The sequence below is a fragment of the Anolis carolinensis genome, chromosome 1 (assembly GCF_035594765.1).
Source record: "Anolis carolinensis isolate JA03-04 chromosome 1, rAnoCar3.1.pri, whole genome shotgun sequence".
Taxonomy (NCBI): domain Eukaryota; kingdom Metazoa; phylum Chordata; class Lepidosauria; order Squamata; family Dactyloidae; genus Anolis; species Anolis carolinensis.
Window position 1 is genome coordinate 119344049 of NC_085841.1, and position 26984 is coordinate 119371032.

Sequence of the window (26984 nt, forward strand, 5' to 3'; positions counted from 1 at the left end):
CGTTTGTGGATTTCAATGGCTTCTTTGTGTAGTCAGACATGGTTCTTGTTCGAGTCTTCCAGCATTTCTGTGTTCTCAAATAATATGCTGTGTCCAGGTGGGTTCCTCAAGTGCTCTGCTATGGCTGACTTCTCTGGTTGAGCTAGTCTGCAATGCCTTTAATGTTCCTTGATGCATGCTTGTGCGCTGCGTTTGATGTTCCCTATGTAGACTTGTCCACAGCTGCATGGTATACGGTAGACTCCTGCAGAGGTGAGAGGTTCCCTCTTGTCCTTTGCTGAACGTAGCATTTGCTGGATTTTCTTAGTGGGTCTAAGAAGTGGCATCTTCTTGGGATGCCTGGGGCTTTAAGGTGATTGTCTTTTTTCAAAGCACCAGTTTTGTTCTGAAGTTTGGAGCAAGACATTTTTTAAGAAGAAAAAAACATGATTTGATGCCTGAATTGGGCTCATGGTGGGGTGGGAGGAGGTGGGCCATGTTAGTAGGGAATCACCTCACTCAGGTTTTCACCTAGATCACTTCCACCATGGAAGGGTAGCTTTCTTTGGTGTTTGTATGTGCATACATACCTTTGCATACATACCCTTGCACACATTGGCAGCCTGACATTTCAACAGCCTCCTTTTCTACCAGCCTCACTTTATAGAAATGGAAGTGGGCAGTCAGAATGAGGAGAAAATAAATACAATATGATTAAGTGGGTTTGCATACATGTGCATGTGTTGAAGGAATAAAACAACAACATACAAACAGCTGCTGCAGTTGTGACCAGATGTAAATTAATGTGGTGAATATATATACACAGTAGAGACACACCATGGGGGGCTGTGTAGCTTTCTGATCTGATTTCACTTTGGATTAAAGGTGGGTGTGGCAGTAAAGGGTCACATCAGGGCAGGGATATTACAAAGTGAGGCGGAGATATAGCCCTTACATAGATTCAGCTGCAGTCACTCAATGAAGGACTTGTATGCATCAAAAAGGCTTGTAAGACTCTGAGTTGGTGGGATCAGGGCTTGTAAATTTACTTTTCCAGACTACAACTCCCAGAGTCCCTCCACCAGCATTCCCAATACCTCTTCAAATCTCTGTTCCTGAATCATGATTATTTACTTCAACCCACAAAATGGTGAAACTGGATTGTTTGAAGGGATTCTATAAGCAAAGCATGTCCCATTTGCAAAAAGTGAAATTTTCACAGTAGAGAGCCATATTGGCCCACCCAGATAGAAGCTCAGCAGGCCATGTGGCAACACCAGGCTTAGTCTTGGGGACAAGATGCTTATTTCAAACCACATGAAAAAGTTGGATCCTGCATTGTATTTCCCTTGAAAATAAAATTCTAAGAGCCACCAGAAAAGGATCAGAAAACTCTTGGAAGGCTTCCCATGATTTGCGGAAATACCAAACACCATTTGGAAGAAGAACCTCTTGGGATAGGGATCTTCAAGGCAACTCAATGAGAACAGAGTTTCCTGGGTGAACCAAGATTTGTGGGGTAGCAGGCTATGACATCTTGGAGAAGAACACTTCCCCCTGCAAGTCTTGGTTGTATATCCAAAGCGGACAGCCTCTCTTTAAGAGCTCCACCAATGCAGTATTTGGTCCTCTGAACGTTTTTGGTCTTCAGGCCACCATGGACAATGGTAAGGGACTGCAAGAAATGCAGTCCAAAACACCTGGAAGACCAAAGGTTCTTCAACACATACACACACAACACCCCACCATAAACGATGAAGGTCTTCACATATTTTAGGTTTATATAAAATTCATGCTCCAGCTTAGCAACATTGTTCTGTCTAACTCTTTAAAAGAATGGACTAATTCCTTATAAATACCTCTTTCCCCAAAATACCACTTCCTCTTCCAGCTACAGAAGTGGTTTCCCCCTGGGCAAGAAAAAGGTTTCGATCGAACTGAATACCACATTGTAGGCGGAATTTATAAGCAGTTCACAGACATAATGGAATCATGAGTAGAGTTTCATGAAGGTAGAGCCCTTTTTTTTTTTGCTCCAACCATCTCTTTAGAAAAAACAAATGACAGGAAATTTAAATAGGAACAGGGGAAATAGTTAATAAAAATATGCTCTCAAACTCATTACCAAATCTTTGAAATCTAAACCTATTACATTGGTTGGTTTTTAATTTCTCTTCAGCCAAGGCGCTCTTCGGGGACAGTTCACACATAACCGAGTCAATATGGTTATGGCATCAAATACACACTCAACAGTCATGGCAATCTGTGGCTCTTTCATGACAATACAATTACAAATTTTGATTCTGCTTAAACTATAATGATTCCATGCTACAGAATCCTGGGATTTGCCACTTGTTTGTTTTTATTTATTTATTTATTTCGTGTCAGGAGCAACCGGAGTTCTCAATTGTTAATATGACTTTTCGTCTGCATTTGTTTTGGCTACGCATGATGATAAAAAAAGCTAGGTTGCCTTTCTGCTCCAAAAGGTAACTCAAGAGATAATTTTATTAATAAATAAATCACAGATGACTTGTACAAGTTAACCACAGTGCTGATTAACAGAGAGAGAAATCATGATACATACACAGGAACAATACACACATAGGAATGATTAGTACATAAGGCTATATAAACACAGTTTCTCACCATATTTTGCTAATAAGCTTAATTATTTCTTGACATAAGCACATCATTGGAAGATCAAAAGATCAAAGGACTGGTTAAATAAAATGTCTGAACAAAAAAAGAAGACTAAATTTTAAGACACGTGAACTGAAGGATGCATTTAAATAATTACATTTTTTTAAAAAAAAAACAATCACAAGGCTGTAAAATAATGGAAAAATATCAAGCACTTTGCAAAAAATGTAATGCAAACCAAAAAGCCCAACTTTGCACTTAAAATCAAGACGCAATTACCAATGAGTTGAGCAATCTGGTACAGGCATAAAAACAGGACAGTTTTTCAATCCTGAATTCTAGTAACATGCTCCTGTTGCCAAAAAAATTTAAAAATGTAAGGCATCTTGACAATATTGTTTCCTATCACAAACACTGCCGTAACTAAAATTAGCTAGGATGTAAGGTGCTACTTTAAGCATGCTCTAGAACTTGTATGTGCACAGTGGAGTGGATAGCACAGTGGACTGTTAAGCCGTTTCCACCTCTTCTGGAAGAACAAATTTATCCTGCCATCCTGTTCCCCTTCTCCTTCAAGAAGCTGCTCTTGGGACTTCCCTGAGCTCTGACCGCCTCCACAGGGCTCACTTCTGCATTTCACTTTTGCACAAATATTAGGGCTTCCTCATGGTTTGTTGTTCTGGGTAGCTTTTCTTCCACTTCTCTAATGCTGTGTTATTAAGATTAGAACTTGAACTGCTTGGTCTCCTGGATCCAGAGTCTCCAAACTGTACCCCTGAGAGAGGGCACACAACCAAAGAAGTGAAATCCTCGCAAATACTGTTTGTTGCACATTAAATGTAGAGTCAAACACCAAAAATGGTATAACTAGATGTTGTCAAGACAATAAGTGTAACATTTTTGGCTCCCAGTCCAAAAAAAGTCTCTGGTGGCAGACTTTTTGTCTCAGCAGCATCTAGCTATACCATTTTCAGCCCCCAAATTAATTAGTTTGGAGACCTTGTGGACTGGGAGATGATACAGAAATACTTTAAATAAATTACAGTTGTCAAGGAAGGGTATTAGTTCTTAACTTTGAATGCAGCCAAATTCAATACCACTGGGTGCTCCTCAACCCCTTGGGCACTGAGTGACTACATGGTTTGTTTAGGGCAGTGGTTCTCAACCTGAGGGTCCCCGGGTGTTTTGGCCTACAACTCCCAGAAATCCCAGCCAGTTTACCAGCTGTTAGGACTTCTGGAAGTTGAAGGCCAAAACATCTGGGGGCCTACAGGTTGAGAACAACTGGTTCAGGGGACACAACTGTTGATCACAGTTGAGAAATAAAGAGATTGAAGCTGAGATACTGCATATGTGTATGGTTCTGCATGTGCAGTTACAAGTCCTCCCAGTGTCACACACCTATCAAGCCCCAGGAGGCAATAGTTCAGACCAAAGAGCAGGTCTCAGCTAGGTCATGGGAGCAGGAAAAAAATGAGAATGCACTTTCAAATGGAGAGCACCCATCTCTCCCTTTCCATGGGAAGGAGACAGATCCCCATGGTCGAATTCATGTTGCCACATCTTTCTTCACTAGTAATCAACAGCAATAGGGAGTCCATCCTGAGGCTTGACAGCTGCTGGGTATGGGAGGTTTTTGGACGGAGTGTAATGACAACAGAACAGCTCTCTGTGCCCTGTCCAAAACAACATTTCAGCACATGTAAGTCCTGACAAGATGACAGCCTCTGTCTTCCTCATTCTGTGTTACATTCAGAGTAAGAATTTCCCAACACCCACATACCAGTCTCTTGAATAATCTTGTAAGAAAACCAAAATCCAATTTAAGGCAGCACCAGGGATGAGACCCATGTGCCCCTTCCAAATATTGAACTAGTATATCTCTGCATTGCCTATGTTGGCTAGAATTGATGGGACTTGTAGTCTCACAACATCTGGAATTCTACGTAACTCCCACCCTTCTGCTCTACGATATAATCTGTAGTTTAGTTCTGTTATACTTAATTCCCACTGAAATGAATGAGACTTAAGCTAAACATGACTAACTCTCCCTACAACAGTTCAAGCACAACAAACTATCGCTAAGTATGAAATTAAAAAATACTGTATTTCATCAAATCTTGTTCAAGGGGCTTCAAAAATGATTAGATTCAATAGCGCCTCAGATCTGCTTGGGGTGGGGGTGGGGTGGGGAGTTATTTTAAAAAACCAAAAACATTGTCTTATCTCTGAGAGTGAGGAGAAAGAGGAAGGGGCCCAGCCCCAATGGCTCTGATAAACGCCCAGTTTTTGTCCTCAGCCTCAGCTAGACAGCCCTTCAGTCCGGCTGAGCTAAGTACCGCTGCCTGCTTCTCCAACAGACTTATACACTTAAAAAACAGATTTAAAAATAGACTTTAAAATAGACTTATGCAGACAAGATGACTTCTGAGTTTTTTCACACTCCCTCCTCACCCGACAGGAAACATTGCACTACAAAGAGGCATTGAACCAAAAAAATGTGTTGTTCATGCAGAAGATTTTAAAAAAATATTCTAAGAAAATTGTTTTTTTTTCTTTCAAAAACTGAAACTTAAAATGGTAGCGCATTCAATAGTATCCTAGATTTGTTGAAATACAGTATTTCTCTTTGGGACAGTAGCATACAACTTGAACTTCACATACAAACACCTATGTTTCAATTTATTATTTGAAGGTTCCGGATTTATGTAAACTGACGCAACAAATGTTACTAATCCTACCCAGGAAATGATTGCAGGTGATACCAAAGGTTCAGTTCTGTTGGTACTCTCAGAATGTTAGGCTGCAATTGTAACAAATGCAAAATCAGCAGAAATTGAGTCTGTACATTTGCAGTTCTGGTATTTTTGCTCTGGCATAGTAGCGGGGCTCCTAATGATAAATAAGACTTTTAAAAAACAACTAAGCCATAATTCTGTACACATTCACCTGAGAACAGGTCTTGCTGGAATTAATGGGACTTACTTCACAGATGAGATGCACAGAACAACATTATTAGTGTTCAATCCCATACTTTTCGTTCAAAACAGGGAGGGAGACACAAGGCTCTCCAAGCATTGCTTGATTCTATCTCCCATAACGATTCACCATTGGCTTTAATAGCTAAAGGTAGTGGCTGTTGCAGTCTAACAATATCTGGAGGGATCCACGTCCCTGATTTATAAGCATCAAAGATGTACCACTGGGATAGAACATGCTACCTTTATTATGGATCACCATAAGACCCTAAAAACACCAGCCCAACTAGGTAAAGTGACACATTTTACACAGAGAACATAATGCTTCTATCTTCTGTAAAAAACCCTCCTCATACCACATTCCCTTTAAGGCAACAGAACTATTAACCTGCTTAAAACCCTGGCTTAAGTACTTTTGTGGGCTCTGGTTACATTCCATGGCACTCTACAGGTTTTATCCTTTGTTCTACCATTAATCTCATTGACAGCACTACTACTATAAGGTAGAAGAATAACTATTGAATGTATAAATATAAAATTTGGCAAATCCATGGCTCAAAGTGACAGACCTTCACTGGCATTTGTTCCCTTCTAGGGTTATGATATGGTTGAAGGTATTATGGCAAATCCTCCCTCTGAAGCTGCATGAAGAAGTTTCCAAGCAAAGCAGACTCCTCAGTCAGTCCCGGAGTGATATTCTTGCCTTCAAACCCTACAGCACCATGTCAGCCAGATGAGATGTGAGATTTGTATTTGATTTTTCAAGGGGAAAGATACATCTGACACATCTATGGCAATGAGCACATTTTAGCACAGTTAGTAGATATTCTTTGGAGAACAAAAATAGAAACCCTGTTCTTTCTTTCTTGATTTTGGAAAAGGCTTTTTAAAGGAGGGGATGATATTTTTGCAGCTCAGTGCAGCTTATATTCAAGTTTAATTGTATTGAAGGTCATGTCTGTGGCACCTCTGATTCAGAGCCACTGAAGCTCTGATCATACATACCTGTACCATCAGATTCAGCTGCCATTTTGAAAATGCAAGTCAATGGAATATCACCGCCTGCTAGAACGATGGTCCTTGGCCTTAACTTCAGATATGTTTGCAAAAAAGGAAGAGAACCCACCACCACCACCACCTCCACCACTACCACCACCACCATTTACCCCAATTTGTTTCCTCCATTTAATTTCACCATGTCAGTGTCAAGCAAACTATTGATGGTGCATATTGGCTTGTATCACAGTGATCCACTAGGGAAGGTGTTGTGTGCTGAACATCAAGGATTTCATTCATCCAGACAATGTGCTTGTTGAATCCTCAAGGAATATTTTTAAGGCTCTGACTCCTATTTTAGAAAAAGAAGAGGGGAAAAAGGAGCACATTATATCATTATCCTTTTGTTAATAATTTCTAAACTGTTGTACAAGTAGCTACTACCAAACCTTATAACAACAGAGTATCAAAATACACTGTTCCCATACAACTATGGCAATAACACAAGAAGATTTTAAAAGAACTTCTAATTGCAGGAGTTAAAAATATGAAAAATCAGAATCAAAGCCCAATAGACTGGAGGTCAGACCAGCTGAACTGAAGGCCTTTTAAAATAATTTGTCATGCAGTATAGTTGCTTGAGTGCTGGAGTAGGGCACTGGGAAGTCACACTCTTTCAGCCTCAAAGGAAGGCAATGGAAACCCACGCCAAACAAATCTTGCTGATAAATGTGTTGTCAAAGATTTTCATGGCCGGAATCACTGGGTTGCTGTGAATTTTCTGGACTGTATGGCCATGTTCCAGAAGCATTATCTCCTGATGTTTTGCCCACATCTATGGCAGGCATCCACAGAAGTTGCAAAGTTGGGATTTATATATCTGTCCAGAGTGGGAAGAATTGATTAATCTGCTCTAATTGGGACCAAGGAGGTTAAAAAACATGAAGATAACTATTCCACTTACTTCAAGTTAAGATGTTGACTAGAATACCTCACACTTCTTCATTTTCTCCTCCCACCCTCCAGATCACAGAATTCACCATCTACTACGAAAGAGATGACACTTCAAACATGGCAAGCTCATTATGCTACAGACCATAAAATATTCACCTTTGATGCCAAACTTGGTTTCAACCCAAGAAATGTAAAGACGGTGTTACTCTCCTTGGATTCAAAGAATGAGTCATAATCCTAAAGACAAGAGAAGAAAGAAAAAAGGAAGAATAAGTCACATTTTAATGTTCCAACTCATTTATATAATATTCAATCAGAATAACTGAGCTGTTGATATATAAAAGAAAGGTGACTAACACTTCTACAAAATTAGCATAATTCCAGTCTCCTAATTATTTGAGTGTGTCTTGTTTTGTCATTGATAACAGTCTAAATGCTCTGATACTTTACAGTGAATTTCTGAAGCAGTCTGATGATGATGATGATGATATTTCTATGTCTGGATTGAACAGTAGGTAAGACCATGGTTTTTTAAAACTTTTCCACTGGTGACCCCTTTTGATTCGAGGCACTTTGATGTGACCTTGGGTATATAGATTTTCTGCAGAGCTTATTGTAAACACTCTACACTATTGTTAACAGATTCATGTAAATGTCTAAATCCACCATTAGGTGATGTTCAGAATACTTTTACTGTTGCCAAAATTTTCAGGACCTCAACACTGAGCTAAAGGGACCCCTTTTGGGGTTGGAACCCACTGTTTAAGAAGCAGTGGGTCAGACAACAGCAGGTAGTATAATAGTTCTTTAGCAACTTGAATTTGTTTGTTTTATTTCAGTGTTTTCCTTTTAAATCATGACACCTCCATTGGCAGATATTTCTGGCTCTTACTGAAGCCTGTAACATGGACTTTCTCTTTTTCCTTTTTCACTATTCCACTTTCAGGTCAGATATGACAAGGCCAAATGGCCCAGTCCTTGTGCACCACATCAGCTTTCCAGTTAGCATTAGCCAGGGGAAGATTCTAGTCAGTTGCAGTGCTTTACCTAATGTGGGGCGCTGGTCATTTCTATTCCTAATGTGCCAGGAATATATTTGTGTCTAAAACTGTTTCTTTCCTGAACACTCTCCAATGGCTTGTGGATCAGAACTACACCAGGGACCAAGCAGAGCACGAGTAGGCAAAGTATGCTCCCTCCAAATGATGTTGGGTGGCAAGTCCCAGCATTCCTCACTACTGGCTTTGCTAGCTAGGCATGATGGAACTTGCAATGTGACAACAGCAAGACTGAGTAGCATTATTCTGGATAACTTTGAGGTGACACTTTTAATTAGTCCTGCCTCACAGGTAGTTTTGTGTTGCAGTTAAAGCAGTGGAAGTAAACAAAGGATAGAAATCAACACATTATAATTATAATTATGTTACCATCTCTCCCTATGGCTTGAGGTTAAAACAGACAGACAAATACAACACTATCAAAATGCATATATCAAACTACACACAACAATGACCACCACCAATAAAATGCAGGCTAAAATTCAGTTTAACATTGACTGGGTGGGCCTGCTGGAAGAGATGGGTCTTCAGTTGTATCTTGAATTCTGACAGCTGATTTAACTGTCGAATTTAGTTGGATCATGCCTTGGTCTCTCTCAGATGTTGTCACACTGCAGCACCCATCATCCTAGACATGATGAATGCTGGGAGTTCCAGTCCAAAACCATCTAGAGGGTCTACACTTTGCCTACTCGTGCTCTGCTTGAAAGCCTTTTCATTTGGTCGGCAAATGCAATTCTAATCAATGCTAACAGAATTCTTGGGAAAGGAGTTAAGCCAATTTGATGCATAAACAGTAGCAAGCAGGCAGAGCATCTTGCACAAATTACAAAAAGCAGAGTGAATGCAGAGGGGGTGGCAGAGAAATAACACCTGATGGGTGATCAGCTGAGTCAGACCCCCTGCTTCTCCCAGATTTAATACTCTGCCTTGCTCACAATGGGACTCCCTTCCAGGCTGAAAGGGCAATTCACTTCTGCAGGAATGACAAATGAAAGCTCTTGCTCAAAGCACTGCCTTCAAGGGTTGATATTTTGACAAAGCCTTCAGAGTTGTTTTATAGCCTCGCTTAGTTTCTGTTTGCAATCTATTTATTGCCTTCCCTGTTTCACTAACAAGCTTATCCTTTGAATAGGGGCTTTGTTTTGAAAAGATTTAAAAGATTCAAAAGGCAAAGTCCTCTTCTCCTGTTCATGTGCAAACAACGCTGAAATGCCATCCTGTCCAAAACCCATTTAGCTAAGCAGGTTTTTAATAGGAATCCACTAATAATATATTTCTGTTTCATCCAAGAGATAAAATGCCAATCAATCATGAATAGAACAAATAATCACCGGCAGAGGCATTTCAAAAGGAATACTTAGGTGGGTTTCCTGAGCATTCACATACCAAATAACTATGCAAGTCTCTCCAAATTGACCTGCTCTAGCCAGTTGAACTATTTTTGTGAGTGCTTTGATGGTTCTCCTTTGAGAAAACCATTGCTAAAACCATCTTTAGAAACATTTTTGCAGGATTTATGCAGCCAACACTGTGTAGTGCTTTGAGTGTTGGAACAGGACTCACGTGACCAGAGTCCAAATCTTTATTTAGCCAAAGAAACCAACTAGGTTACTTTGAGCAAATCATACTCTCAGATTTTAAGGAAGCCAATGGTTAACCTTATCTGAATAAATCTTGCCAAGAAAATCCTGTGATATGTAAGTCAGAATCTATGCAACGAACATGACAGCAAGCTTATAGAGTTGCTGCTGTTGTGTGCTTTTGCATAGATTCTGACATATATCATGTATTTATTTCTACAGGCTTTGCACAGATTCTGACTTGTAAGGTAAAGGTAAGGTAAAGGTTTCCCCATGACATTAAGTCTAGTTGTGTCCGACTCTGAGGATTGGTGCTCATCTCCATTTCTAAGCCAAAGAGCCAGCATTGTCCGTAGACACCTCCAAGGTCATGTGGCCGGCATGATTGCATGGAGTGACGTTATCTTCCCACCGGAGCAGTACCTATTGATCTACTCATATTCACATGTTTTCATGCTGCTAGGTTGGCAGAAACTGGGGTTAACAATGGAAGCTTACCCCGCTTCCCAGATTCAAATCTCCAACCTTTCGGTCAGCAAGTTCAGCAGCTCAGCAGTTTAATCCACTGCGCCACCGGGGGCTCCTCTGACTTGTATAGCACACTGTCCTTATACTTTATGTTCAAGAGCATTCTGATATCAAGATTAATCAAGTGTTTAATAGTAGCATTATCACAATGGAGAGTTTTCTCCTGATATAAACAATTGTCTATTGTTTTAGAATGTGTGAAAGACAAAGCAGCTGCTGTTTAATATTGGCTTGCTAATTCCTTACATATTCTCTTTATTTTCAACTCCTCAGGGATCCTGTTCCTTCTATCAATATGCAAGGACAAGAACTTAATTTTGTTGCAGAGGTAAAATAGCACCTGTAGTTGATTTGTGTGTTGGCAGAAAGCCTTAGGCTATAGTGCAGTTGTCCTCAAAGCAATACAACTCTATTGCTGACACATTAGGTAGGCTATATCCAAAACTGCACACTTGACCCGTCTTTTTGATTAAAACCTAGCAAACGGAGACATCTTTACAGTTTCTTTAGACTGATATTTGCTTTTACAGATACACATTTGCAGCTCAGAGAGAAGAAGAGTTGACAAATATGTTATTTTGAACAGAAAGTTGGCAGAGAAAGAAGTTAAAAGATTTTTGCAGGGTTTATGCCTCTTGCCCCCTGACACAGAAATAATGGGAAATATTTCAATTGTGCAGATAGAAGATTTCATCATAATGTACCCCACACGCACATGCACACACAAAAAGCTGTTCTTTCAAAGGGAAATAATGTGAAGTGCCTGCTATGATCAACAGCTTTGAAAAGCATGAAAATCTCGAGTGTGAAGGCAATCACAGGAATATCCACAATGCAATGCAGATATTTCAAAAAGTGCACCAAGGATGGAAAACTGGACCAGGGATGGGAACCAGCTGACAGCCTCACCAGCTTTTATTTAGCCTTGGTTTTGTCACTTCCATTTTTCATTTAGTTTTATTTTCTGCAAATCTTCTGTTTTGGGGGACACTACACAGAATTAAGTTCAAATACCATACTTAGGCAATCTTCATGAGATTTAATTTAAATTTTAAATGGATGCACCCAGGGGCTTTAAGATGCCTGAGAAGCTGGAAGGAGGGAGATGTTGTGGTAGTATGTGGCTACATTAACCTAAGCCCTAGAATAAATTTTAACAGATCATGTTGATTCTTTTAAAGGAATGCTCACTTAAATCCTACACCTCTTCCTATGAACTCAAGGGAGCAGACATGGGCCTCCCTCTCCAAATTTATACATACAGTATATCGAATTCTCTGCTAGAGAGGTCTACCAGACTCTTCTGAACTATAGCTCCCAAACTACACAACAGAATTACCTGATTAAATTCTCAGTTCTTCTCTGCTCAGGGAATCCTGGAACAAGCTAAGTATCTCACCAAACTATGTGTTCCAAGATCCCTTAAAATGGAACCATGACAATTAAAATACTACAAAACAGATACTTTTGCAGCACAGATATTCCTTATGATCAGAACCTTCCTGGCTCCGCTGACAAGTAATCCACGCTCTTTCTATCAAATTGGAAAGGAACCCCATTTGAGGCACCTTCTAAATTGCCATATGAAATCCAGATCATCTGTTTTGAACTCAGCACAGTTTCAAAAGGGCTGAGCTACAAATCAGCAGGAACTCACTAAGTCACTGGTTGTCAACCTGTGTGTCTCCAGATGTTTTGGCCTTCAACTCCCAGAAATCCTAACAGCTGGTAAACTGGCTGGGATTTCTGGGAGTTGTAGACCTAGGAAACCACATGTGCTTTGCATTAAGTAGACTTGGGCAGGTTTTTCACTTCCATTCTCTACTATTTAGGGCTTCTTGGAGGAGAAGATTAATTGTTTACCTTATAGCAAGGGTGAGCCTTTACCACAGGCTGGGACTAATGGCAAATGGAGCCCAAAACTGTTGGGAAGTATTCCCCAGTCCCGAGATAGTGAAGCTCAGAGAGCCACAGTGTAGTAGTGGTTTGAGCATTAGATAGTGATTCGGGAGATTGGGGTTCAATTCCTTTCTCAGCCATGGAAATCTATCAGGGAAGTCACTGAACTTTGTCCAATACCAAAGTTCAGCCGCAGGATCCTGAAACTGGAAAAAGAAAATATTTACTTTGAAGATGGGATGAAGCTGCCTTATATTCAGACTATTTGACCATTCTTTGACTGACATCAACATTTTTAAAGGTTTCAAGAAGGATTGTTCCCTGGCTTCACTGAGTAAAGTTTCGTCTCTCCTAATGGTCTTTAAATGCTAACCAAGCTCAAGCCTACTGAGTTCTCTCAGCTTCAGGGGAAGGCAAAGGCACACCCTCCTCAACAAATCTTACCAAAAAACCCACCTCTGTGAGAAGGATTGCCTTAGGGTAACCGTACCTCGGAAACGACTTGAAGGCGCACAACAACAATGAAACATTTGAATAGTTGTTGAAGGCTTTCATGGCCAGTATCACAGGGTTGTTGTGTATTTTCTGGGCTGTATGGCCATGTTCCAGAAGTATTCTCTCCTGACATCTATGGCAGGCATCCTCAGAGGTTGTGAGGGATATGGGAAAACTAAGAAAGGAGGGTTTATATATCTGAGGAAGGTCTAGGGTGGGAGAAAGAACTCTGTTCAGTTGGAGGCCAGTGTAAATGTTGTGATTGATCACCTTGATTAGCACTGAATAGCCTAGCAAGCTTCATCTCTTGGCTTGTTCCTGCCTGGGGGAATCCTTTGTTCAGAGTCGTTAGCTGTCCCTGATTGATTCATGTCTTAAATTCCTCTGTTTTTAGAGTGCTGTTCTTTATTTACTGTTCTGATTTTATAGATACATAAACCTTCCTTTCTTAGTTTTCCCATGTACCTCACAACCTCTGAGGATGCCTGCCATAGATGTGGGCAAAACGTCAGGAGAGAATACTTCTGGAACATAGCCATACAGTCCGGAAAACACACAGCAACCGTTTGAATAGTTCAAAACACCACACAAGTGTCATTTAGTCATTCTATAGGGACACAACAGGAGTCATTCATAAATGAGCATTCAGGCATAAGAGTCTTTGTGAATAGCATCAACTAGATAACTATGGCAATGCCATAATAGGGTTCCATTTCAGAAACCCAACTGAGCTTGCAAATCAAGCTGGTGTGTCTGTATGTTTATTTCACATAACATTTGCAGACAGGGAAAACATACCTGCTGTCTTTAAAATGTCACAAGAAAGGATCCCAGACACAGTAAGTATAGTTTTGCATTTTGTAATATTAACTAAATTAAGACAGAATTCCTGAAGGACAGGCCTGTTTAAGGCACTTAAACATGATTCATCCATTTTGCAGAAACTGTGAAAGTATTTTCATTAAGACTAAGAACAGTGATGTTCTTTAAAAGTAAAATTTGTCATCACTGTATTTCATATCCAATGCATATAAATGTTTTAAAAACCCTGTGCATATTTTCTGTCTCACCCACCCATATATACCCACAGAGGGAGAGAGAGACTGAAGTAAATAAAATCCATGCACACAGCAGGATGGTGTTGCTCTGTTACTCATACAATCAGCTAAAGATCCACCTTCAGATTTCCTATTCAGCTGGAAGAAATCCTACAAAGAAATTTGCTTCTCTGCGATATTTGAAACATATGGAAAGCAAAGAAATCTCTCCTAATTACAAAGATACCCATCAGGCAGCTCATCAAGCATGGATTTTGCTGCACATAAAACAGCTCTTTAACTCAAAAGGTGAGACCTTGGCTGCGTTTCAATGAATTGCATACTTTGCAGCAAAGCCAATAATATTTTGTAGATTTGTTCATCTCTGAATAAAGCTCCCATTTTCAGCTATCCACTTTCAACGTTCATACTCATAATGGCTAATTGCAAAGTTAACTTTGGCCAAGGCACTGTAAAGGATTAAATTAGTTACAAGGAATGCACTGTGTTAACAGGATTGGCCTAACGCTTAGACAGCTGCTAGCATCAGATGTTCACTCTGTTCAAGGACCACAGCGCTTCTGTGGGCACTAAAACATGACCAAGTACCCACAAACCAGCAGTCAACTATGATAAATACTAATAAACCTGGCCCTCTACATTTGCAGATCTGATTATTCAAGGATTTAATTAATAAGTTATGTCTAGAAATTTCTAGGTCCTCCAGTATGGTCAACTTCTACCATACAGTTGTGCTGGAGGAGCTAGCCAGTTTCATTCTATGGTCAACTTCCAGCAGAATCTGACTGTAGAGTTGAGTTGGAAGACTTAGAGATTCCTAGGGTATCTCTAAGGGCCCTTCCAGACAGGCCCTATATCCTAGAATCTGATCCCAGGTTATCTGTTTATCCCAGAATATCTGGCAGTAGGGACTCATATAATCCAGTTTAAAGCAGGAAACCTGGGATGAGATCCTGGGATATAGGGCCTGTCTAGAAGGGGACCTCAGTTTTCCTAATACTGGATTTTTAATTCATGTTTTTCCACTTTCCTGAGCTTCTAACCCCAGCAAATGTGGAGGGATGACTCTAATCTTTTGCATGGACAGCAGATACTACTGCAGTGACAATAACTTCTGCCCTTCAGAATAACAGAAAGGCAGGTAACATAAGTGTCATTGATATATACGAATTGGGTGTGTGTCTTGATCTAGAAATAGTCTCCCCAGATTTTCTAGGAGATTCATATATCAGGACTAGTGCAGGTTTAAAACAAGAATGCATTTTTGATTAACAGACACAAAAGGTGTTTTACATCAGAAAACAGCTCACAGATCCTTGCGGCCAATAGGGAAAAATAATGTCTTCATAGGTTAATGTATACTTGGGCATATCCCATGGGCTGACAAACCTTGCCCAAGATAACTCGTCCAATGCTGCAGGATCCTGAAACTGGAAAAAGAAATATTTACTCCCCTGAAGATGAGATTTCCAAAGGGAGGAAGCTGCCTTATACCCAGTCAAACTACTTGACGATTCTTTGACTTTTTAAGGGTTTCAGGCAGGATTTTTCCCTGGCTGTACTGAGTAATGTTTCGTCTCTCCTAATGGTCTTTAAATACTAACCAAGCTCAAGCCTACTGAGTTTCTGCAATCAAACTGGATTCTTCGAAGAGATATCACCTTCAGCCACTAGGCCAATAATTCCTAACTTGTGTTCCCTTAACTTATTTGCCTTAGTCCATCTTCTAAGATTGAACTCCACTTTTGTTCATTAAAAAAAATGGACATGTTTATCGTAGCTGCTATTCACGATATAACAAGGAGAGTGTGATTCACATCAATTTGAAGAAAAATGAGGAACTATCAATTCTATTTGTCCTCAACTCCATATACCATATATACTTGAATATAGGCCAACCCGAATATAAGCCGAGGCACCTAATTTTACCATAAAAACTGGGAAAATTTATTGACTTGAGTATAAGACAAGGGTGGGAAATGCAGCAGCTACTGGTAAATTTCAAAAATAAAAATAGATATCAATAAAATTACATTAATTGAGGCATCAGTAGGTCAAATGTTTTTGAATATTTATATAAAACTGTAATTTAAGATAATAATAAGGCTTTAATAAGATAAAGACTGTCCAACTCTGATTACCTATATACTTGACTATAAGCCGACCTGAAAATAAGCCGGCCAGGACCCTCACTCGACTATAAGCTGGGGGGGGGGGGGGGTTCAGCCCCAAAAGGGCTGAAAAATTCTGCCTATATTTGAGTATATACGGTACCTAAGTGTTACTTGAAACCACTGTAGCATCTAGTAGCACCTACTCCAATTAAAGGTGCTGCCTCCAAGATATTTTGGGCTACAATTCCCATGGGTGAATCTGTGGAAATTGTGGGTTAAATCAACTTGAGTGTCAAAGATTCCCAACTCTTATGTAAACAATGCAGACATTTATTCCTTCATCATCAAGTCAAGTTCCATTTCCTTTTAATATTCACCATGCCGAAAAGTTCCAAAGAACTTGAAAGCTTACTTTCAGTTGGCTTTATAGCAATTCCTTGTGGACTTTGAACCTTTCGGAACAAAAACCCATCTATGAAATTTTAAAAAGGTATCAGTCAACAATTTGATCCCTGAAACTTTACAAAACAAAATGCAACGTCCTCAGGACCAAGGTTATCGAACACTTAGGATCCCACTGCAGAATCACCTGTATCAGAAAACAGCAAAAAACAAACAAAACTTCAGATTTAAACTCCTTGCTCATACAAAATATTGTATTTTATGATTGCATGTTCATTTAGCAATGTAAATGCAGAACCATTTTTAAGAGAACACCATGAGCATTGATCTTCTTTGCTACTGGTCTGCTGTTAAATACAACCGATGCCTTTATAGCTTATGAAAATGAGTAATGAGTGGGGTTAGACATATCTAAAGTCAGATATATCCAAAGTTACTTACTCCGCGATATTCATCGTCACTGAAAATCTGGGGAGGCAGCGGATTGCCTTGTGAGGGTTGTTTGTCCTTAGGGATGTTTTTATACATCCATCGCCTTTGCTCCTCTGACATAGTGATATCCACCTCTACAAAGTCGATCTTGTTGGCTTCCAGAAAACGTACAATGTCTTGCTGCCTCTTCTTCATCTGTGAAAAATAAAAATGAACCTTAGCACATAAGCAGTCTCTAAAGCTAGGATATAAATCTAGTTTTAAGAACAACTGAGTTACTCTTATTATAAGTAGTCCAATTATGTTCAAAGAGCAATGTATTTCCATGCTGTCATATCGGAGGTCCTGCATTTTAATTCCTAATCACAACCCTATGATGGCAAACTGAGAAACAAAGATTTAGTTGTCTACACATTCCTCCTGATATTGTTATGTTGATTAACAATGTCATATGACAGAGACATCCTTTTCCATAGCCCCAAATTCTAGTTTTCTGCACATTTTTTCTTGGAGTCAATGCTAAACTCAGGCAAATTTCCCTGTAGTCCTCAATAGTTGCCAGCTGGATGCCTCTAAGGAACATTATTAGCTAAATATAAAGGCCATAATAGGTTGAAGAATGCAATCCAAAATACATAGATGGCCACACAATTCTCATTCTTTGTAAAACCAAGATCACAACCAGTTTTATTTGAATCTGTGGCCAGTAGTCCAGCTTTCTCCTTTTCACTGGGCCTCAAACCTGAGCAACTGAACTACCAGTCTTAACCCCTTAGTGGTTAGTTTAAGGAATTCTTGGAAGACTTAAATAATATTTAGGAGAGAATTGGTAAAATCTGAAATGGATCAATATACAATCTTTAATTTCAATTAAAAGTTTTTAGAACAATTTGGAGGTTCAGAACTTGCTTGTCTTACTACAGTGTCAATAGATACACAGCACACTTTAACCATACATGAATGTAATTATACCTTCTATAACCTGGAAAAAAAAGAGAGAGAAAGGCCCCATTTACACTGCCATATAATACAGTTTCTGAATGCAGATTAACTATATTGAACTGGATTATATGGCAGTGTAGGTCCTGCCAGAGACAGAGAGTAACTCAACTATACATTTAAGAAATCTGATACAGACTATATATAAACAGGCTGCATTTTCACTGCCCAGTGCCGGCTGAACTGCTGACCAAAAGGTTGCCGGTTCAAATCCAGGGAGCGGGGTGAGCTCCCATCTGTCCTCTCTAGCTCCCCATGCAGGGACTACAATGAGAGAAGCCTCATGGTAAAACATCAAACATCCAGGCATTTAGATTCCACTTCAGTTGTCATAGTTCAATCCTACAGAAACCTAGGATTTGTTTTTAGGGAGGGCCATATAGAATTCTCAACCACTGTCTCACTGAACTACCCCATATATCCCATAGGATGCAAGCAAAATGGCAATGGAAATGGAACATGGGAGCCAACATGGTGAAGGGAAGATTCTCAACCCGTAGGTCCCAGATGTTTTGGCCTTCAACTCCCAGAAATCCTAACAGCTGGTAAACCAGCTGGGATTTCTGGGAGTTGTGGGCCAAAACACCTGGGGACCCAGAGGTTGTGAACAACTGGTGTAGTGGTTTGAGCATTGGACTATGACCCCAGGGAACCAGCGTTCAAATCCTTGTTCAGCCATGAAATCTCACATGGTGCCTTGAGCAAGTCACATTCTCTCACCCACAAAGTAAGGCAAAGGCAACACACCTCCTCGAACAAATTTTGCCAAGAAAACACCATGATAAGGTGGCTACATGTCAGAAACAACTTGAACATCAGTGCAGTATGAAAGGACTATAATGAGCCAACCAGAAATGGAGGACTTTACTGGGGAAATCTGTTATAATATGACTGCATTCTACTTGGTAAAATCTTTCTACATCAAACCACTAGCTCAGCTTCCCCAACATGGTTTCTTACAACAATAATCATGGCACTACAATGCTATACTGTAGTCTTACAGCACTGAAACACTAAACACTTCCAGTGTTATGATTCCAATTTAACTGCTATGGTTACATCTTATAGATATGCAATTCAGGAAGGGCTTCTTACAAATGTCAGCCAGAGTGTTCCTCCAATGCCACACCAAACTACAAATCTCCAGATTCTATAGGATGCAACCATGGCAGTTAAAAGTGGAATCATATGATTGTATAGTATGAAAGGGCCACAGGTCATCTGAAGTTACAGGCATGTTTGTTTTGTTGTCTGTGTCCTTGTTCAGAAGATTTCCCCTCACTTTCTACCTTAATTCATGGCTGATACCAAATGAGAGACTCCCTTCCAAGACACACAGAAGACTGGGCGACTTGAAAGTAACTGAACAGACTGCACTTTGGCACAAGATGCAGAGCCAACCTGAAGAAATGGGGCCACAAAGTGGAGTCCACGACATGTGAGTGTGGAGAAGAGCAAACCACAGACCACCTATTACCATGCAGCCTGAGCCCTGCCACATGCACAAAGGGGGACCTTCTTATAGCAACACCAGAGGCACTCCAAGTGGCCAGCTACTGATCAAAGGACATTTACGATAGTATAATGCCAAGTTTTTAACTTTGTATCTTTAAATACATTACAATTATACCCTTGTTTCGCTTCTGATATGATTAATAAACAAATGCTTTCTGTCCCTGTGAGAACTGGATTTTGAAAAATTTGACTTGTTTTGGAAACAAGGATTGGTAAGAAAGCTTCACTGGAGACACCTTTCCCCATGATAATACCTCTTTCAGGAGTAAATTTCCCTTTCAAGGGGTAGATTTCTCTCACTTCCTATTGTCTCCCCCCCCACCCCATCTTAACTATGAGTCGTTTGCATGTCTGATGTTTTTAACTCAAGAATTGCCAGTATATTCAAATTTCCACACGTAACTAACACTTGTGATATTGCCCCTCTCCTTCATAAGGTGACTACAAATTTACTGAAAGGGCAGCATCAAGTATTGTCACCTGGTAGGTCTTTGTGGAATGTATGACTGCATGAGAAAATGAAAGAGTGAGAGTTTGGAAAGCATACTTTTTGGATTACAAAGAGTAAATAATCTTCTTTTAGTCACCCACTAACAGTCTAGCTTTTTGTGAAGATACCTGACATATTTATTTGAAACCATTGAAAAGATTATTTCAAAACAGAAATAGCTTGAATTGAGGGAAGGGATTTTGTCTTACAAAGCTTAATGAAGCGACCAGTAAAAGTAATTTGTCTATCCTGTCATTTACTCAACAGAAATATACGACCGGGGCATCAGAACAACGTTTCACCAACAGTAGCCAAATGCACAGTGATGCAGAGATACAGAAAACCTGTTTCTTTAAAACAGAGATGCTACTGAAATGATCACCTTTGGGGGCCTGCTGCCTAATCAAGCTGGCACACTCTGTGCAGTTCCAAAAACAGTGGCATGTTTTTGCTGCCGAAAAACAGATCAATGACGCCCCTGTATGCCTTCCGAATAATCCCTTCCATTTTCTGTTGTTGCCTGTGCCAAAATCATTTCGTGAAGAATGCCGTGCCTACAAATGTACACAGTAATTACTACTGAGATGCAAGATGGAGATTAAGAAATGGCTTATGCACTGCAGGACATCCACTGCGCACAATCTGGCGGGGTGTGTTTTTAAAGAGACATCTTCAGTCGACACAGATGCTTCCTGAAAATCAGAACAAATTACCAAGGGACTGAGAGTACAGTACTTGTATTTAAAACTGATGCACATTTAAATGGCATTTCTTTCAAAAAGTGTTTTAATATTATATTCTGTTTACACTATTTTATTGAAGTGTTGTTGTTGTTGTTTTTTGCATTGTTTTAAAAATCTTGTCGTGAATCCCAAGTGTTTAGTCAGGCAGAAAAAAAACTCTCACTAAGTTCAAGGAGACTCATAAGTGGGTATAGGATGACAGCTAATGTGTTCTTGAAATGTATTACTTTTCACTTGGGAGAAAAACATCCATTATTGGCATTTAGAGCTACAGCTATGAATCTGCGTTTTCCTTGTAATTCAGTACATGCTGAATTACATGAATCTTTAAAATATTCTAGAAGAGGGGGTTATTTCTTTTCCTCAGCCACAAATAATGCAACATTACCAGATAATTTCCTGGATATTTGTATAGTGTATTTACATTAATTCCTTTACTTTACGCATTGCTTTGTCAAAAGTATTTTTTCACATCTATATGTCATTTTAGCAAACAAAGCTTACAGTTCAAAGCTATTGCTAAACAAGAGGACAAGATAAAGTAATTTAAGATAATTGTTCTAACAATTTGGGGAAATGGACTGCATTGTATGATGTGTGTGTACACATATCATACAATACAATCCCCACTGTCTGTCTGTTAGCACACTTACTTTAAATGAGAGTCGCCCTCTGCTCCAGCGATTTTCTCAATAGTGGGATGGAAATGTGAAGTGTATAATTAACTACGCTACTCACATTGCTGCTTGAGAAAAGTGATGCATCTTTTAAAATGTGGTGTTTTTTAAAGCATTTTATCTGAACTACTTTTGCAACTCTATTGTATAGTTTTGTGGGGGGGGGATTTCCTCTATACCAATGTGTACATATTGTATACGCACATATTTTAGATTGCACATCTTTGGCGCAACTTCCTATTTTTGATTGCTTTATTGTAAAGCACTATGTACATTTGAGGAGTCCCCACTGGCGCAGCAGGTTAAACCCCTGAGCTGCTGAATTTGCTGACCGAAGGGTCAGCAGTTTGAATCCGGGAAGTGGGGTGAGCTCCCGCGGTTAGCCCCAACTTCTGCCAACCTAGCAGTTTGAAAACATGCAAATGTGAGTAGATCAATAAATATCACTCTGGTGGGATATATATATATATATATATATATATATATATATATATATCTCACTTCACCCCCTTTGCACAATGCACACCCCCGCTGTAATTTTCAATAAAGATCCATTTAAAAAAAATAAGTATCGCTCTGGCGCTCCATGCTGTCATGCTAGCCACATGACCTTGGAGGTGTCTACGGACAATGCCAGCTCTTTGGCTTAGAAATGGAGATGAGCACCAATCCCCAGAGTCGGACATGACTAGACTTAACATCAGAGAAAACCTTTACCTTTACCTATATAAATTGATGATAACACAAATGAGCTAAGAAATATTGCCTACTTCCCATAAGTTACCACTCACTATGTGAATGTTCCTATATCATGGTATGTTTATTAATTTTTTTATTTTATTTTATTTATATACCGCTCTTCTCCCCAGGGAGACCCAGAGCAGTTTTACACAATGGCAGAATCAAATGCCACATACAATACAACAAGCAGTTAAAACCAAACATAAAACATGAACAAAAGCTGGTATCCAAATCAAATTAAAACAATTAAAACCATGTGACCATTACGAAAGGGGAAGTTTCAAGCCAAAGTCAGAGCCAGTCCGCGTTCAAATCAATATTAATTCATAGAATTCATCAGGTCATATCAGTTCATCTCTTAGGATGGGCCAAATGCTTGATCCCACAGCCAGGTCTTCAGCTGCTTCCTGAAAGACATGAGTGAGAGCTTCCCTAATCTCCATTGGCAAGGAGTTCCACAGCCGTTTACAACATATCCAAAATCAGACTAAGAACCGTGCAGCTCTCCAGGGGTTGTTGAACTGCAACTTCTAGTAGCCTTCACTAGCATAGCCAATGATAAGGAATGCAGTAGGTTGCAGTCCAATATTATCCACAATTTCTACTCTTGTTCTTTATGACAAAGTCACAGTGGTGGCCCATCTACTGTCCAACATCTTCTTCTCTCCCATCCAGGAAAAGAGAAAAGATCCTGCAACTATGTATTGACAGGACATTAAGCTGTTGTGGATGGGAACCAAAATCTTCATAAAAGCACAAGTCCACTGAGAAATGGTGACATGAATCTTTCACTGTCTATCCATGTTACATATATAGCTGATCATTACTCCTGTGATATTTGGAGAAGAGATATAAGCAAGAAATGGAGGCAGATATAAGGAACAGGTTCAGAGGAATGGGCAATGGGAGCTCAAAGTGGAACCAAGGATTCTTTCAAAGAATATAAATAAACTACTTATTTTTTTGAAGTATTCACTATACTTTTAATTTTTGTTGTGTTTCCCCCAGGAACAGACTACCACAACCCTTTAAGTTAGGTAAACGCAGAACATGGAAAAGATACATTTCCAAGTTACAGTTCTCTGAATCCCTTAGCCAACAAGGCCACAATCCATGCTAACTGGGAGCTAAGCTCCATCACAGAATAAACTGAAGGAAAGAGAAACAACAGACTACAAATTGAGAAGCATGGAACACATACTGGGTAGACCAGTTTGGTCTTAGAACAACATGCTCTTCCCATAGCATTTTACTTAAAAGAAAACACAGAGAAAGACAGACTTAGGAAAGATGTTTGAGATAAGTGAGAAAGGAGATTGAGGGGGCATGGGGTGAATCTTGTTCACAGCCTAGAAAAGCACTCTATTCTCACACCAGAAGCAACTTGCAGTTTCTCAAACCGCTCCGGACACAAAAAAACCCCTGTGTTTTTGGCTGGGCGACAAGATTTGTTTTTCAATTTCAGTATGCGAGCCCAGACACACAGAGGATCATCTCTATTAAAATGTAAGAGTTACTGAATAAAAGGCAACAATCTCCAAAAACATGCAAAACAGTTGTCAGCTTTACGCTTCCCTTTCAACTGGGACAATGAGCTCATCAACTGGTACAAAAAGCAGGACTAGTATTTCTGCATACCAGGGCAAAAGTATTCAAGTGCTTAAGTCTGAAAGCACCATCAGCAGATTACTAACAAGAGCAGGCTAAACAAATGTCAACACTGAGAAGGACATAAAGCATCCAACAGCCAGACAGGTATTGGCAAAGGAAGACAAGATTCCCAGTGTCCTGTCCCCAAGCTCATTTGCTTTCTGTTCCTTCATGCTTTCAAGGAAGCAAGATAACAAGGATCAGTACACTGGTTTAATTAAAAGAAATATCAGGAAATCTAGAATTTTAAACATTTTTTTGGATCAGCATCGGACGCTAACAACGCCTTTTTCCAGAGATATTAACACTTTTGGTTTCAAAACAAGAGCACCATCACATTTATAATTCAACAGTACAAAAACTACAAAGCTAACACTCTAATACAGGGGTCCTCAAACTTTTGAAGCAGAGGGCCGGTCCACAATCCTTCAGACTGTTGAGGGGCTGAATTATCATTTGAAAAAAAAAAAACGAACAAATTCCTATGCACACTGCACATGTCTTATTTTTTGTAGTGCAAAACAGCAACAACAACAATGAAAGAACAATACAATATTTTAAAATGAACACAATTTTAACCAACATAAACTTATCAGGATTTCAATGGAAAATGTGGGCCTGCTTCTGGCCAATGAGATAGTCAAGTTAATTAGGATTGTTGTTGTTGTTGTGTGCCTTCAAGTCATTTCAAACTTTGGCCGAGCCCAAGTCTAAAATTAATTATTTATTTACTGCATTTATTTACTACATTTATATCCCACCCTTCTCACCCCGAAGGGGACTCAGAGCAGCTGTATGTACATACAATATATTATATTATTAGCATAGCACAATATTAGCATTATATATTACTATATTGAACTATACCACTATACTGTAATATTATATGTAATATACAATTAATATTATTATATGGTATTATTATTAGTATTATATTGTGTAACGTAATATTAGTATCAATACTATATGTATATACAATATATTATATTATTAAAACTGATATAAAAATATTATATTACAAAACTGAGGGCGAGGGCCAGGTAAATGACCTTGGAGGGCCGCATCCGGCCCCCGGGCCTTAGTTTGGGGACCCCTGCTCTAATACCTCAGTTCTTCAAACGGTGTGCTTGGAATTGTTATTTCTGATGCTAAAATACATGTTGGAAGAGGATTCAATTATCTCTAACCCACCTTCTCCAAAGGAGTATTGATATAAATGAGATCACACACAATTCCATGTGAGCCGGATTCACGATATGTGGAGGGAGGTGCCGATCTCAAAGGAGAAACCTTTCATCTGCAGATGTCTCTTTCAAAACACAACTGTTTATTTAAGGAAAGAGGCTACATCTATCATCATAAAAGGGCAACGGTAACCACAGATAAAAAGCAGCTGGCCAAAATCAAAGTCCAGAATTCCCTCAGTGTTATCAAAGCTTCTTCCTTTCAAATGTTTGCTATCATATCGTTTGCCTAGCATAAAAAAGGCATAGAATATTAGCTGACTTTTATAGTTCATTAATCATGAATTTGAGCTTCAATCTTAAATATACTTATCTGAGATGCATTGTTTTAAAATAGTTATTTATTATACGTACCCCTTCTTTATATTTTTAATGGAATGGAATGTAACTTTCCAAGGTGCTGAACTTCCTATCCCAAGTAGGTTCAGCTGCTTGGAGAGGTCACAGAATCATAGACTCATAGAATTGGAAGAGACCTCACGAGCCATCCAGTCCAACCCCTGCCAAGAAGTAGGAAAATCACATTCAAAGCACCCCCCGACAGATGGCCATTCAGCCTCTGCTTAAAAGTCTCCAAAGGAGGAGCCTCCACCTCATTCCGGGGCAGAGTTCCACTGCCAAACAGCTCTCACAGTGAGGAAGTTCTTCCTGATATTCAGGTGGTTTCCTGTAGTTTGAAGCCATTGTTCCATGTCCTAGTCTCCAGGGCAGCAGAAAACAAGCTTGCTCCCTCCTCCCTATGACTTCCCCTCACCTATATATACATGACTATCATGTCTCCTCTCAGCCTTCTCTTCTGCAGGCTAAACATGCCCAGCTCTTTAAGCCTCTCCTCATAGGGCTTGTTCTCCAGACCCTTGATCATTTTAGTCGCCCTCCTCTGGACACCTTCCAGCTTGTCAACATCTCCCTTCAATTGCAGTGCCCAGAAGTCCTTTCAAGTTTTTTTTTTTTTTGAGGGGGGGGACCAAACTAATATTCACTGTTCTACTGACATGAGAAGTAACAGAGGTATCACTATGCTATTTTGGCAATCAACACAATGGCTACTAACACTTTCATTTTTATTCGAGAAATACTCTCAAGAAATGCTCTTGAAGCACTTTAAGCAGAAGTCTCCACCCCGACTAAAAGGCCTGACCATTTTTCTCCCTAAAGAGTAATAAAGAAGCAAGAATTGCAAAACTGGTGGAAATCATATGGTCCTTCTGATGTTGTCTGGAGCAAGCAAAACAACTTGGGGAGAGGACTTTGGTAGATAGGTATGTGAAGCATTCTGTATGTAAGCTCCAATTTAGCCTATTTTGCCTATAGCTTATGCCCATGGCACTACCTTTCCACAGCTGCCAGTTCATATACAATCAGAACAAGGCAGCCAGGACTACTGCACTTCAATTAGAAATCAACAGAGAGAACCCATTCACTTCCTTGGATAATGATTTTTGTTCTATTTTTGAAACAGTATTTCTACCAATACAATTTTCTCTATACAAAGCTCCAGATACACAATGCTTCTGTAGTTCCTCTGGTAGAAGAACAAACGTGAGGCAAGGAAACAACATAGAAAAGGAACCAGGGAGAATTCAACAGGAAGTTGATGGGAGTCAATGCCTTCAGCTCCCCAGTGGCTTACTTCAAAAAAGGAATTTAATGGGAGACAGAAGATACAGATTAGAGTTTACTTATTTAAGATTTCACTTTTTCCTTGTATAGGATATAAGGCGGCTTACAGATAATTAAAACTAAGTGCAACTAAATGAATTATTTGTATAAAAGTACCCCATAAGAGCATAAAAGTACCGGTGT

The 26984-nt window shown here is 39.6% G+C and overlaps 1 protein-coding gene across 3 annotated transcripts in view; it reads right to left on the reverse strand.

Annotated features, from left to right (window-relative positions):
• Positions 1–2468: 2468 nt before the first annotated feature.
• The window catches only part of sh3bgrl2 (SH3 domain binding glutamate rich protein like 2), a 36980-nt gene continuing 12464 nt past the window's right edge, over positions 2469–26984 (reverse strand). For 2 of the 3 annotated variants that reach the window (XM_003215679.4, XM_062981411.1), the window contains exons 2-4: positions 17129–17314; positions 7707–7787; positions 2469–6948 (exon numbers count right to left, since the gene is read on the reverse strand). In XM_003215679.4, coding sequence (XP_003215727.1) covers positions 6934–6948; positions 7707–7787; positions 17129–17314 — 282 coding nt within the window. In that variant the 3' untranslated portion in view covers positions 2469–6933. Of the gene's footprint in view, positions 6949–7706; positions 7788–12830; positions 16875–17128; positions 17315–26984 lie in introns of those variants that run through there. The other variant, XM_062981414.1, reaches the window with a different exon arrangement.